Source organism: Mesitornis unicolor, unplaced genomic scaffold, assembly GCF_000695765.1.
Source record: "Mesitornis unicolor isolate BGI_N332 unplaced genomic scaffold, ASM69576v1 scaffold6811, whole genome shotgun sequence".
Taxonomy (NCBI): Eukaryota; Metazoa; Chordata; class Aves; order Mesitornithiformes; family Mesitornithidae; genus Mesitornis; species Mesitornis unicolor.
Window position 1 is genome coordinate 22,623 of NW_010161592.1, and position 15,006 is coordinate 37,628.

General features: G+C 48.9%; 3 protein-coding genes across 3 annotated transcripts in view; 2 read left to right on the top strand and 1 right to left on the bottom strand.

Annotated features, from left to right (window-relative positions):
* Nucleotides 1-15,006, bottom strand: part of NF1 (neurofibromin 1) — a gene marked incomplete at its 5' end in the record, with an annotated part of 65,021 nt that overhangs the window by 14,452 nt on the left and 35,563 nt on the right. Inside the window, 4 exon segments of the mRNA XM_010193364.1 lie at nucleotides 423-625; nucleotides 1,542-1,592; nucleotides 1,594-1,850; nucleotides 2,092-2,524. Coding sequence (XP_010191666.1) covers nucleotides 423-625; nucleotides 1,542-1,592; nucleotides 1,594-1,850; nucleotides 2,092-2,524 — 944 coding nt within the window.
* Nucleotides 6,281-7,024, top strand: EVI2A (ecotropic viral integration site 2A). Its single transcript, XM_010193361.1, has one exon. It carries the CDS (start codon nucleotides 6,281-6,283, stop codon nucleotides 7,022-7,024), a length of 744 nt encoding a protein of 247 aa, XP_010191663.1.
* Nucleotides 13,956-15,006, top strand: part of OMG (oligodendrocyte myelin glycoprotein) — a 1,320-nt gene continuing 269 nt past the window's right edge. The window contains exon 1 of the mRNA XM_010193362.1: nucleotides 13,956-15,006. This exon is cut by the window's right edge and continues 269 nt beyond it. Within this exon, the coding sequence (XP_010191664.1) occupies nucleotides 13,956-15,006 (1,051 nt within the window).

Consider the following 15,006-nt stretch of genomic DNA (forward strand, 5'->3'; position numbering starts at 1 on the left):
TGTACAAACCTACCACAGTGATATGAACCAGTCATCTGTGCTGTGAGCTCTCTGAATGCACTTAATCCTCTAAATGAATGAGATGTCTAGTCAAACTTCTTTTAACATTAATCTCCAAGTTTAAAAGGGAGTTGCTTCATGTTTTTTAAATCTACTTCATGAGAAAGGAAAGGGCACGTTCAGATGTGAAAAGTTATGGTTGTGTTCCAACAGATGCCACTCCAGTTTGTGGAACTGCCCGGCTTCAGAGCATTTCACAACTTGATTATTAAGAAACAAATAGAAATGGATAATCTTGACAAAACATCCAAAACAGCTCTGAGAAGCACCTGCAATTTAAACTTACTGCGACCCAGGCACAAGAGGAAGATTTAACCGAGCTCTTCAGTCACCATTACACTGAGGACACGGGTGGTACTCACTAGATTTGCTAAATCCAGAAATGCACTCTTCCAAGAACTCCAGGGTGAGGTGTGGTTCGTTAGCTGCAAGAGTCTTACTAATAGATACAATAAATAGCGTGTTGTTGGCAGGAATACACAGACCTGAAGTTTCCAGTAACTGGCCCTCAATCTTTAAATTAAAGGTACAGGTTAAGGCACAGAGAAGATTATAGGCAGCAGACCTGCAACAAAGCAAGCAACGGGACTTGTAACAGTGTTCTTGTCCAGTTCAAAACACACACATTACAGCAAGGCATCACAGCAGTAGTAACGACATTTTGAAAATCAAATCAATGCTGCTCTACGAGATTACATTTAAATCCTGACCTTTTTCCCCGTACCAGTTAAGATTCAGAGACAACAACATCTGCCTTGGAGAAATGACAGAAATTGCTCCTCTGGTCGCTTTAAACAATTTCTGATGGGGTTAAAGAGTGCTTCGAAGGCTTTGTACCCAGAATGGCTTTCAGCTCCCCGAAACGCAACATTTGCAGGTGCACCTGAGCTGCTGGGACAGAGGCCACCGAGAGCCCTGGGGCTGCGCAGAGCCGGTGCCTGGCCTGGGGAGGTCCCTTCTGATGGGACCCTGCTCCAAGGGGCAGCTCCTGGGTGAGCTCAACATCATGAAAATCAGATGTACCCAATAAACACACACTGCAAGGCAGGAGCATTTCTCTTCATAAAGAGAAATTCAGCTCCGTACGCGCCTTCAGCTACTCTGACAGCACGCGTGCCTTTCTTCCCCTACAGAAAACCCCATCTTTCTTATAAGTACATTTTATTACATTGTGGTGAAAGAAAACCTGTTTTGTTCAAGACAGATTTGCTAACACCAAGAAAACCCTGGCAAGAATTCCCCTCTTTGATCAGAGTTGGTACTACTTGAAAAGCTCTGTACCGCAAGCTGGGGTCCGAGCTTCCCAGGTTGAGCAGCGCGATGTCCCCTACAGAAAACCCCATCTTTCTTATAAGTACATTTTATTACATTGTGGTGAAAGAAAACCTGTTTTGTTCAAGACAGATTTGCTAACACCAAGAAAACCCTGGCAAGAATTCCCCTCTTTGATCAGAGTTGGTACTACTTGAAAAGCTCTGTACCGCAAGCTGGGGTCCGAGCTTCCCAGGTTGAGCAGCGCGATGTTCAGCAGAGTGCTGGGGGATGGAGTCTGGCTGGGACAGCTCCCACCGCGTCCGTATGTGGATGATGGACCGCACGATGGCTTCGCACTCCTGGTGCATGAAGGTGAGCGGCGTGCCCTGGTTGGCAATGGTTAGGGTAAACTGGTTCTCGTCAACGAGGCAGATCTCCTCGATTTCAGAGGCGTAGTAGATATCGTTTAGAAACACCGTCTGTCCCAGGACTCTGGTCCGTTCTGCCGACGTCACCTGCACGGCTGTCGACCCAACCTGAGGAAGGGAACAGGAAAACGGTTCAGCGCCATTTGTTAACGGTACAAAGAGAGAAGAAGTCTGACACTGGTAATTCTATAAACAGAAATGTGTGAAATTCTGTACTTCCTAAAGAGGCACAGTAATAAGTTGTGATTTCTCCTCAAGACGGGAGAGGAGAATTAAGAGACAATAAAAGCACAATCAAACCCTTACAGAAGTGTAACAGTTCACTAGGAGCAGCATTAAAGGAGCTTACTTTGATAGAAACTTTGGTGTCCTTATGAGCCAGCTTGAGAGCATTGTGAAACACTTTCAAGTCCTCCTCCAAGGCCAAGGTGGCTGCTGGGAGCTTCTGCTGGTCGTGCTCGATGTGCTCTGCCAGCTTCCCTGGAGAGTCTATGAAAATAAGCCTTTTGCTTCCCTTCAAACCTGTCAAGAGCCTTTCATGGTATTTGGTGTATTCTCTGACCCAAGAGTTACAGTTATAAATAAAAACTGCCGAGACGTTTTCATACGCAAAGCCTGGAAAAACTACAAACCATTTAGAAAGAAAGTCTGTTTTAAAGCGATTACTGGGGCCAGCGTGCGTGAGGTCCACTACGATTTCGTATGGCTTTGCATAGTATGGCTTCAGCGTCAGCAGGACGTGGTAGATCAGTAAATCTCCGTTGATCTGGCCAGTCTTGAACCTGTGAGGAAACAACGGACACTGCTGAGGTTGCTCTGCAGACTCAGGCTGCGAACGTTTGCGTGGTGCATCACAGGCCCTACCCCTGCCCCAAACCAGACTGGTCCTTCCCGTGGCTCCAAGAGCACGATGGATCCCCAGCGCTGGCACGGCACTGGCAGCTGCAGCACGAAGGTGTCCGTGACCGTCCCGGCCCACGCTGCAGGCAGGGTCAGTGCCCGCTACGATGGAGCTCGACTTGGATTTGACTTCACTTTGAAGCGTCACACAACCTACCACCACCAAGAACCTCCAGACAGACAGGAGGTTTATTCGACTAAAAAGTAAAGCGCAAATCCTTCAAATGAACTTTTTAACCTCCTTAGAAATTCAAATTATATCCATTTTTATATGTGGAAAAACACCTTTATCTCAGAAGTCTTAATTAAGGCTACTTAGGCATCCACATTCCACCTTTCTCAAAGGGTCTCAAACTCATTGCATTTGCTGTATGCTGCAGTCACTTGAACCTCGGTGGAGTGTTTCTACGAATGGTCAATCCTCGCAGTAGCACAGAGGATCTGGCTACAGAATAACCTCCCCAGAAAAACTCTCAGATAACACATAACTATTAAGAACCTTTTGTTCTCCTTTAATGATTCTCAGAATTTTCTAGGAGTAGACAGCACCTTTGCCTAAAACCAAGTCTCCAAAGCCAGCAGAGCAGACAAAATTCTGCCAGGAAGAATGAATCAAAAATCAAACGGAACAGCGGCTTGTGACCACGTAAGGAACTTCTCAGTACCCGTCACTAATCCAAATTAGGCTATGGAAGGGCTCCCGCAGGCCGCAAGCACCGACGCACTTCTGGGGACCCTGCTCCTGATAACATCTGAGGTGAACACCCGAGCAGGGCACCTGAGGAGATGAACTTCACGGACGCAGAGTACGCGTCTGCCAGAGAGGCTTTTTTTGCCGTTACTTCCTGTTGTTCTGAGAGCTAATTTGGGCAAGCTGGTGTTTTTCCCCCTCTACCGTGTCATGGCAGAGTTGTTACCAAAAGGAAATGTGTCATCTCTGTGGTTTGAGTTCTCCACTCACAGCGAACGACATCTTTCAGTTACAGATTTGCTTACAAAACACCAGCGCTCTCTAAATCCACTTGTGCTGTGTTCATGGATGTCTGCATCCTAAGAGCAAGTACGTGCACAAAGAAATTTGACTGTTAGAGGACTAAACATCCGAAACCCCGGTTTTGTTTTGACGACATCTTGGCAAGGTAAGTCCACATTTTCCTTCTCCTACTTGAAGTTCCACTTCCAAGTTTCTTATATTTGGTAGAAAACTATAGGCAAAAGTATTTTTTTAAGGAGTTCAAGTAACTCAAAACCAGTAACACTCTGTAGAAATATTATCTCCAGCTGAACTAAGGCAGCTGATACAGCTGCATGTTGGCGGTGTTAAAGGTTATCCATCACCAGACTCCAATGAGGGAACAGTGACACTGGCTGCTCAGCGCTGCTGCTCCTCTGTGCTGCACATCCTGCTGTGCACCCACACAAATCCCTGTCGGTACCGAGGCACAAAGGGCTGAACTAAAAAGAAAAACAATCTCCTGAATGGTCTCTCATGACTTTAAGCAAAGCCCTTGGTTTATTTTTAAGAAAGGCACATCTGCTCTGGGATACCCCAGTGAACACGGCCTGGCTGTGCGGGCACAGAGCTGCAGCTCTCAGTGACAAGAAATGTGGGAGCACATCTGGGGCAGCAAATGCAGTTCAGAGCTGCGGGTCATGTGGAAACACCATGGGAAATGCTGGGGTTTGTTTCCAAAAAAGGCCTGTGCTGGTTTTGCTTTTTGCCTTTTGAAAGTATGCCACAAGGCATCCTCCAGGCAACCCTTACTGTGCAAAGACAAAACCTCAGTTGGTTACCAAACTGGCTTCCAGTTCAAACCGAACGTTAAGGATTCGTCTCCAAATGGAGTCTGAGGTCATGTTATGGGTGAGCTGCAAAGTGAAAGACACACAGAGCTTGTGCTGCTGTCAGGTAAGGAGAAGCCCCCGGGTCTGTTCCCTGGTTCCGCACCGGGCATCACTTCCCTCGCTTTCCTGGAGGACATGAGCAGTGCGGGCGATTGCTGCTTGGGCCTGGCAAGATAGGCAGGGTCAGGCCTCAGAGTCTGGGGAGTGGATATACTCAGGTCTCAGGTAGGCACGCTAACTTGCTGAATGCTAAACATTGCCTGGAATATTTCAAAATTACACACACACAGCTACGCTTCGTTACCTTTAAAGCAACAGCCTCAAGAACAAACGTATTGATAAGAATAGCACTGCTACTTTTGGCCATCCTCTCTAGTATTTATACTGGAACCAAATGCAGCTGTAACATTCAAAGGAAACATTTTGTTCTGTTAATAGCGATGGACGAGACAGCAGCCTGGATAAGGAGCCCTAACCTCTGATGTGTCTCACACGTGTGAGCTGCAGGAGGCAGCAGAAGCAGTTCACTGCTTCTCTGACTTGTCATTACTATTTCCAGGTTGTGACCTCAGCATCAGACTGCCCTAAAGCTCAGCTTCCTGCCCCCCAGCCAAATTCAGCAGGTACACATTTGAATACTGCACCAGCGTGGAACAGCACACGCTAACATTTGCATAAATCTCTCAGGCGTTCTAGAGAAAATGTCACAATCTGCGGCAAGTCTGCGAGCAGCGCATTTGTGAGAAAAACCCTTCTGGACGGTGAAGTGGAAAAATCAGCGACCAAAAATTTCCCGAGGCATTTCTGAAACGCTCCAGGCGGCCGTGCGAGGAAACCCAAACTACTACAGCAAGTCACTGCTGTCACTCACAGAACCACAGAACATTAGGGGTTGGAAGGGACCTCCAAAGCTCCTCCAGTCCAATCCCCCTGCCGGAGCAGGAACACCCAGATGAGGTTACACAGGAAGGCGTCCAGGCGGGTTTTGAATGTCTGCAGAGAAGGAGACTCCACAACCTCTCTGGGCAGCCTGGGCCAGGGCTCTGTCACCCTCACTGAGAAGAAGTTTCTTCTCCAATTGAAGTGGAACCTCCTGTGTTCCAGTTTGTGTCCGTTACCCCTTGTCCTATCATTGTTTGTCACCGAGAAGAGCCTGGCTCCATCCTCGTGACACTCACCCTTTAAATATTTATAACCATGAATGAGGTCTCCCCTCAGTCTCCTCTTCTGCAAACTAAAGAGCCCCAGCTCCCTCAGCCGCTCCTCAGAAGGGAGATGCTCCACTCCCTTGATCATCTTTGTAGCCCTGTGCTGGACTCTCTCCAGCAGTTCCTGTCCTTCTTGAACTGAGGGACGCCGTGAAGCTTTTCACTCGACCACCTTAACCAGCACGGTTACCCAGCCCATCACTACACACGTTTCTCCTGTGTGAAAGCACAGGAACCTGCAGCCGTCCCACGGCAGCGCTGGAGGAGCAGCCACCATGGCGCCTGCCTCTGCCCCCCCTGCCCTCATCAGGAAACACCTCCCTTTCTCTCTTTGCCTCTCGTTCTTTTTTAATCTTCGTACTTTCTCCATAAACCACAAACTGACACACGTTGGAGACGACCGACGTTTTCAGAATGCCAAGCACTCCAACTCTTCCTCCCGCATCCTCAAAAATGAGGTCAAGCTGCACAGTTTTTTCATCAGAAAGGTCACCATTCCCTGCGAAGTCGATTCAAACCTCCACGACCCCACATTTGCTAAACTAATGCCACGATTTGTGTTTTCGCAGGTGACTGAACAGGAAGATGGAGACAGAGAGACGCAGCAAACCACGTCCGGCCTTCCCTGTCCTGATCATCTTTTCTCTCTGTTTGCAAACGAGTGCAAACCACACTGATTACCCCAGGGTTAGGAACGACACCTGGCATCCCATGGGCCAGACCGTGACAGAAGCCAACACAAATCCTCCTCTGAGCACCAATTTCAGCAGCAGAACGGCTGCTTTTGAAAGGCAGACAAGTACTCTGCGATCCTCATCCTCCACAACGGCCCAAAATTCAACCTCCCCCCCTGCCCCACGTGCTCCTTCTGCCCCTGCAGGACCCGGGAACAGCAGCAACCCCAAGAGTACGACGATAAAAGAACCATGCGAAGACAACAAATCTCTTCTACTGATTTGCTTCGTTATCATTGCAGTTCTCGTGCTGACCTGCGCCTTCTTATTTCTGTCGACGGTCGTGATAGCAAACAAAATGTCCTATCTCAAAAAGACGAAGCAAGGGAAGCGCAGGCCCAGGAGCAACGGCGACATCCTGGCCACCAACAGCCTGTGGCCCACGGCAGCGGGGACGTGGCAGAGGATGCCTGCGGAGACGGCCGGGACCGAGCTGCTCGTGCAGGAGCTGCGAGCAGGGAGAGACGCCGCGGTCCAGGGGAGACACGGGGATGAAACCACTGAGAAACTCCCGAAAGAAACACGTCAGGAACAGGAAAGCAGAGAACCAAAGTCACACAAACCCGTTTTAACCAATTTTGTAGTTGAGATTTAATTTGTGTTCAGGTAAAAACTCATCTTTTGCCTCTTTTATGTCATTAATGCGAGGGAAAACCGTATCTTTCAAGTATTAACATGAATTTTAACACGGGAGAGTTAAACTAAGATCTTAGGGTGTTTCTGTTCACGATGGTGCAAATGCCGCAGCAACTTGTAGATCTGCAAGGGAATGATTGTGTTAAATGGCTTTTTCTAAACAGCGTCAGGACCGGTCCTACTCCTTTGACCACAAGTCAGGGTGATAGTGGAACGGGATTAACAAAAATAATTAAAAATCAAAGGACAGCAGTGTGCCCGTTCTCAAAGATCACCACGGGGGAAACCGGGACAGGACAGCGAGTCCACACGGTGCCACCCAGGCTGTCTGATGGAACCAGAGCTTGGCTGCAGTCACTGAATCAGGAGTCAGCCTCTCTCAAAACACCCTGCCAGGTTTTCCCATCGGAACTTCTCACACCAGCTTCACTGCTTTTGAAGCAGATTGAGATGTGAATAATATTTATAATGCTTTGCCTTTGTGTATGAATTGATGAAGTTTGTCTTGTATGTTAGAACTGTTTTGATTTGTTATCCCCAATAAACTAGCAACATTAGTTATTAAATAACTTATGCGAAGCTGTTTCTCTAAATCAAAGCACTCCAAAGAAAACTCCTGCAGCACCTGCTGAAGGACACTAAAGGTCTTCTCCAACAACCAGCTGCGATTTCCTGCGTCACGGAAACGTTCCCCACTTTGTCCTCATTCAACCAACGAGAACAAACCAAAAACTCCTTCAACAGCCACTACAACTTAAAGCTTCTGCGTTACCATAGACCCCTGATTTTCCCCATACTTCTGGGAGATGTCTGTATGTTGTCACACCGCAGCAGAGCTTTGCTGTTTTAAGAAAACAGGAGAGGTTTTTGTCAAGCTCCTGGGGTTAAGGCAGACCTGTTGCACCGTGGTTACAGCTGCGAGAACCCCAGAGTGGCAAAGCCCTAAACATCCTGTGCATCTGCGGTGAACGTATGGGACACAAGAGGTGGTTGTGTGAGTTTGAAAGGATCAGGACAGGAGACTGAACCCTCAATTCATGTCCCATTGCATCACCCAGGAACTCATCTGAAAGGGCAGGTGAAGAAGCAATAGAAGTGCAGTGAGAGCGCAAGATCCCCAAAAAATACATGCGACCGCCTCCGTCAAAGGTGGTTTGTGTAGTAAGGAAGATAAGGTTGGAAGGAGTTTGAAAGTTTAGCCCAGAACTGTGAGTCATTAGAAAATAAGATCATTGGAGAGGAAAACAAACAAAGTGAAAAAAAAAACCCCAAAAAACCCCAAAACCAAAACCCAAAAACCCGACTATGGGGCAAATTCAAATGAATGCCATAAACCACATGCTCAGACCTCAGAGCTCAAAGGGAGGAGGTGCAACACACCACACCACACCACACCAGCAGGACGGGAGGACGGGGGTTGTGTCAGGCACTTCTGAAACACGCAGAGAGGGCCAGGAGAAGAAGAAGGGCAAACCGTGACAGGTCAGTGCTGACACCTGGGGTACATGGGGGGGAACCGCAGCAAGAGATCGGAGGAGACCGAGGGCTGAGGAGAACAGGGATGGGATGAAGGACTCGGATAAGAAACCAGGAGCTCTGTGTGAGCACGGGCTCAGGACTGGTGTTTGCAGCAGGAGTAGGGAGGGTCTGAAAAAGAGAACTGGTGCAAGCAGAAGAGGGGACAAGAGGAAAAGCAGGAGGAGGCGAAGAAGCTGCAGAAGACACCTGTAAAATGCTGCAGCGCAATTATCTGCGTGGGTTTCTTTTTGCCAGGCCCTTCAAGGCAAAAAGGCTCACGGAGACACAAGAAAGTCATCAGGGTTACACGAACTGGTACGGACGACGACAGACGGGGGAAAGAGGGGCTTGGAGAGCACAGCCCTGCCTGCGATGGCAGCAGGGACCAAGGGTGTCCGGGCAGAGCAGTAACACGGGGAGGAGAAGGAAGGAAGCTGGAGCAGGTGCCTTTGCACGGCACCACACGCACAGAGATGTGCAAGCAAGCCAGCACCCTGCGACCAGACCGCTCTATGACTCACTAACGAACACAGCCCTGCTTTTCCACTAACGCTCATGACGGCGCACCAAACCCACCACTGAAATTACATCAGCGAGACTCAATCCAACCCAAACTTGCTTAATTGTTGACTCACAGAGAAGTAACTGTCGCTACGTTCAAGAAAGACGGGCAAAAAAGTATGAACTTGTACGGAATCCGCACAAACATCTAACCATTTCGGTTTTATAAAAACAAGAGAGCTGACAAGATTGCTGGCCAAGCACGCAGGCCCCGAGACAAGGCTCTGGGTAACCTCTCCCTGCTCCTGGCACTTCCTGCAGCGAGCACTGGTGACTTCCTCCCGCGCGGCAGAAACCTCCTCCAGCCCCAACGAGGCATCTTCCGCTGCCGCCCTCCGCGCGCGGCCGGCGTCCCAGGGCTTCGGACAAGGACGATGCTTGCTTGAGAGAGGATCGAGTGCAGGTAAGAACCAGCTTCAGACGGAAATGACTCACATTTGCATTACTTGGTCTGAGATGGAACCGCGCTGGGCACATCCTGACTTCGGGGAGCATTCAAAGCTCTTGTTGAACGTCTCTATCTTAAAAGGGTTTCAAACAGATGCTGTTCGATGCTGTTAGGAACTATGCTGAACTCTGTAAGTATTGTCTGACTGCCTTTTGAAAAGAGGGGAGCAGAAAATAATTAACTGGGATCATTAGTACCTGTTATAAATCTTCGAGTTTAGCTCGTAATGTTCTCGAGAAGCGTTATTTGACTGCTCCCAGGTGTTCACGCTGTTGCTTCTGACATTTAATTCTGCGTATTTGTAAACCCACAAAGATTTACGCATGCTGGTTACGCATACTGAACAGGAACAGTTTCACGTGGCCGGCGTTACAGTAACTAATAAATTAGCACAAACCGCACGAAAGTAACTTCAGCTTTAAAAATGCTTTAAATGTGTGGTGGATGTATCTCATGATCTGTTTCATACAGAGACACTGAGACCTGAGCAGCAAACGGCACAGGGGGAAAGAACCAACAGGTCAGGCCAGCAACTTCACATTAACACGACCTCCTTCATCACAAAAAGCACTCCACATTTATAGTTTATTTACAAAACGTTTACTGTTAGAATGCCGTCCCATGACAGCATCACCACTTGGAAACTTTAAAACAAAATACTACGCTCTACCCTTAACCGCTGAGGAGAGGCAAGAAGAGGAAGCAGAAGTTTAAGGGAAGCGCCAAGAGCCTTTAAGTCAGGTCTCGGCTTGCACTGATCAAACAAGACCATTTCCTTTACTCGTGACAGGCCTTTCTGGCAACGCTGCTGCCAGGGCTTCACGTCTGGTTCCAGGTCCACGACCGTTACGTGACTGGGAAATGTTATCCTGAAACACTCGTAGGACTTCTCTGCTGGGGCCTTTTTCTGGTAAGGTGAAAACCGGTAATAATAACAACCCAGATGTTCTCCTAGGGCGATCAACGATGTCGGAAGTCTGCCGGTTGTTTGTAAAGTCAGCAACAAACCTGCTGATTATGCAAACAGGAACAGACATGGGGCTTTAAACTGAGAGTCCAATATTACTTTCACTACTACGGTGTTAACGTAAAATGGGCTGGTGGCAGTAATGCGTAGCTGTACAAGAAATGCAGTTTTCAAGTTGCTGTCTTTGGTTTCGTTCCTGCCACAGGAGACTGAGAGGGGCTGCAGAAGATGGGCAGCAACCAGGCAATGCTGCTGCTTTTCTGCGGGGAAATCTGGAAATCCCTTTCTACAGCAACACCCCAAAACGTGTCCCTGGACACAGGAAGCGCCAACCCCGGTGTCAGGAGCGCAACGGGAGACAAAGCTCCTCTGTCCCAGTGGCAAGCAACTGGTCCCAGTTCACACAAAGCCAGAAGAGCGCTGGCTGCCGCCACGCTGCCCGAGCTCCCCACGGCAGAGGCAGAGCCCAGCGACGGAGGCTGGATAGCAGCGCTGATAATTGGCATCATTCTGGGTACTATGATAATGGCTATTATCACAATCGTCCTGTGGAAATGCTGCAAGAGGCCGGTTCTCGCTGACTCAAATTGGGCAGGTCCCTCTCCGTTTGCAGACGGAGAAACGCCAGACGTCTTCATGGACTCTGACCAGGCCACCAAACGCTCATCGGTTTTATTTATGTTGCCTTGGAAACTGAAACAAGACCCAATCTTACTGAACGATCCCATTGCACCAGAGGAACCACCCCACGGCAGCACCGGCGACGAGGGCACCCAGCTGCCTCCACCAGCCCAAGAGGGCTCTGCCGCCGCTGCTCCTGCTCCCACCACGGCCCCATCTCCAGCTCCCGACCCGGCTCCTCACTCAGCGCCTTCCCCTGAGCCCCTGGATCTGCCCCCTCCACCCGAATGGCTCCAGGACCCCGCTGAGGGGCACAGCTCCGGCCTCGGCAAATACCAGGAACTGCACTCGGAAGCAGAGGAACCACTGCCCCCACCACCAGAGCTGCTCACTCAAGAGCCCGAGGAACCACTGCCCCAGCCAGAACACCCTTTACCGACTGCCAAAAACTGATTGCCAGCAACTTCACCTTTTTCTTGTGTGAAGTATTCTTCAAATAACTGAAAAAGGAGAAGTTGACGCAGGCAAGAACAGTGAAACCACAACACGGGCATTTCCCCAGCGTTTCTTAACTTCAGCTTTCACAAAGGAGAACGCCCCACTTCTGCCCGAAGCGAGCCCTTTCAAAATGCTACGGATTGTGCCCACCCGTTGTCTGCAATGAGGGATCCCAGATGTGGGAGGCTGCAAGGACAGAGCGCACACCCCTCTGTGTGCTGGGATACACAGACCCGCAACACACGCACGGACACGGAGCTGTCAGAAACAGCCCAGCTTTAGAGTGCTCGGAGCTTCCAAAAACTGCTTGCTCTACCAGGCTGTGCAAGCGAACGCAATAAATTTGATTTTAATAAAGCTTTCTAGTTCAGAGATGTTTTGGTCACTTAAAGCACAACTGAGTGATTTGCTCGATGTAAAGCTCTGGATTCACAACAAAACCCAAATGCCTCAAGGCGCATCCGCATCACCCATCTTTGGTCCAGGGGCTCATTTTCTGCACGGGACTGGGTAACAATGTGGGAACAGCGGATGCCAGAGCACACGTTTACACGTGTTATCGCAATGTTACACGTGTTATTGCAATGTTACACGTGCTATTGCAATGTTACACGTGTTATTACAATGTTACACAGATTAGTATTATAAACTTCAACATCTTTAAATTACCACAAAAATTCAAGTCATAAGTTATGCAAACGCAATTCTACGCTGCTGTGCACACAGTGGTCACAGAAAAATACATTTACCTTTTTCTCTTACCGTTCATGTAAGCTGTGTGACTGTGCGTGCCTACAGAACAGCTTTCCAATATCACAAAGTTATTTTTTTCAGGCTCGTTGCATTATACTACGTTAAAATTAACAGCATTATAAACTATACCCACTCCTTACTGTAGTGTCTGGAGAAATCCCAATAAAGATTTCCTATAGGAATCTGTGAAATTCCACAAGCTGAGCTACTTTATACCTGACACACAGTGACAGCCTGATCTGAGGAGTGGAAAACTGAACATTTTACAAATTACACAAAGATATTCTGGTCTAAAAAAGCTTAAGATAAGAAGCCTCAATGAACATTAACCTTTGTTACCGGGGGAGAGGTTGATGGAAGGTAGAAAAGAACACAACTTCACACGACTTTTGACATGGGAACATTGAAATGGACTCAGAGCTTGAGCTAAAATAGCTGCAGAAAAGCCACTTGCCGCTGCTGGTGCGGGCAGTCTCACACGTTACGTTTTGAGGCACTAACAGCATCGAACAGGGACAGGGAGAGGTTAACCGGTGCAAACCGTAAAGCCCAACTCCTTGACGGAGGCTCTGCGATAGCGGCGAGGCGGCAGCAGCGCCAGCTCTGCAGCACTCGGTAGTGCAGATCAGGTGGCTGCAGCGCCCAGAGCAGCGAGGATGCAGCGGAAGAGGGGAGCACCGTCCCCGCCAGCCGCTGGAGCCGCTCTCCAGAACAGGACGACCTCTGCGCCCACAGCCCGCACGGGAGCGGCGTGCTGATGCTGCGGAGGAGCTGACGGTAAGTCCGGGGGTTTTGGTTTTAATCACAAAAGCCTGCTACGAAATCAGAGACCGAAATGAGACCGAAATTGCGACTCGATGACAGACGCTTGCACCAGAAATTTGCTGCAGTGTCAGAGATTTCTTGCTAACGTTAATTCAGCTTTCAAGCGTGTGTTACCAGCTTTGAGAATGTAATTAACAGCACGATAAGGAAAAATAACAACGTGCATGTTAGCATGAACACGGGATCTGGGGTTCAAGCTGCATTCCTAACAATTTAGGACGGTTTTTTAACCAGTTCTACTTAAGCAAACAGCACGCATGTATGGGGGGGGACTGCTACATTACTGCAGAGATTTGTAAAGCAGATCCAGTTGACAGCCATTTTTTCATCCTGTATAAAAGAACACATTATTCCAAACATAACATAGGCTTGAAATCACTAACAACAAGAAGCAGACATTGTATAACGTTTGGAAGAGACTTGCATTTTCGGAAGAAAGCCCTCATTTGAGCGTGAGGGGGAAAGGGAGATGAAAAAACAAGTCTCATTCTGCCAGACAACACGACAGTCCATGAAGGGACGCTTTGTAAAGTCTCTCTTGAACAATTCTAAAAAGGACCGTGCCACAAAAGGGTTTATTGATATTTTTACTTAATTTCTCCTGCAAGTGGTCATTGCAAAGACAACCCTTACAAAGAAATCAAATCTATGCCATGGATTTAAAGGGTGTCACTTTGGTGTATTTATTTCCAGGCAACAATGGCACACCAGACACTGAACATCTCTACCTGTCTGCTGCTGCTCCTGTTCTCCGTGCCCGCCGTTCTGGGGGTCTGTCCTTCCGACTGCACATGCTCAGGAAACGACAGGAACGTGGACTGCTCGGGCAGAAACTTAACCGTGCTGCCACACGGACTTCAAGACAACATCACATATTTAAACCTCTCCTTTAACCAGTTTGTAGATCTCGATCATCAGCTAACGAGGTTCACCAATTTGAGGACCCTTGATATTTCAAATAATTGGCTCAAGAATGTTCCCGCTCACCTGCCCAAGTCCTTATGGGAATTATATGCCATAAACAACAACATTAAAGTTCTCCAGAAACTTGACACAGCTTACCAGTGGAACCTGAGAGTGCTGGACGTCTCCAGGAACATGGTGGAGAGAGCCGTTCTCATCAACAACACGCTGAGCAGCCTCAAGTTCCTCAACCTCAGCAGCAACAAGCTCTGGACGGTTCCAACCAACATGCCCTACAACATCGAGACGGTGGATCTGTCCAATAACTTCTTGTCCCAGATACTTCCAGGAACCCTGGTGAGACTGCGCCACCTTAGGAGCCTCTACCTGCACAACAACAAGTTCACGTACATTCCCGACAAAGCCTTTGACCAGCTCCTTCAGCTGCAAGTGGTGACCCTGTACAACAACCCCTGGTCCTGCAGCGACGAACAAAACATCCCCTATTTGCTGAGGTGGGTGCAGGGAACATCTGCCAGCACTGTGGGGGCTCCCTGTGCCGACCACCCCGTGCTGTGGACCAACACCACACCAGCTCCAGCGGCTCCCACGGCCTCCAGCCCCATGATTAAAGGGATGAAGGCAGCAGACAAAGCTGCTTCTCCAGCGGCAACCGCACCAACCAGAATGACCAACATGCATAAACAATTTAGAGCCAAGGAAGTGCCCACCTTGGCCACCTTCAGCCCCACGGTGCTGTTCACCAGCACAGACCGACCGCTGCTCCTCTACCCCGAAGGCCTGACCACCGGCACGGCGGGCTCGCCGGAAGCGGCGGGCACCCACA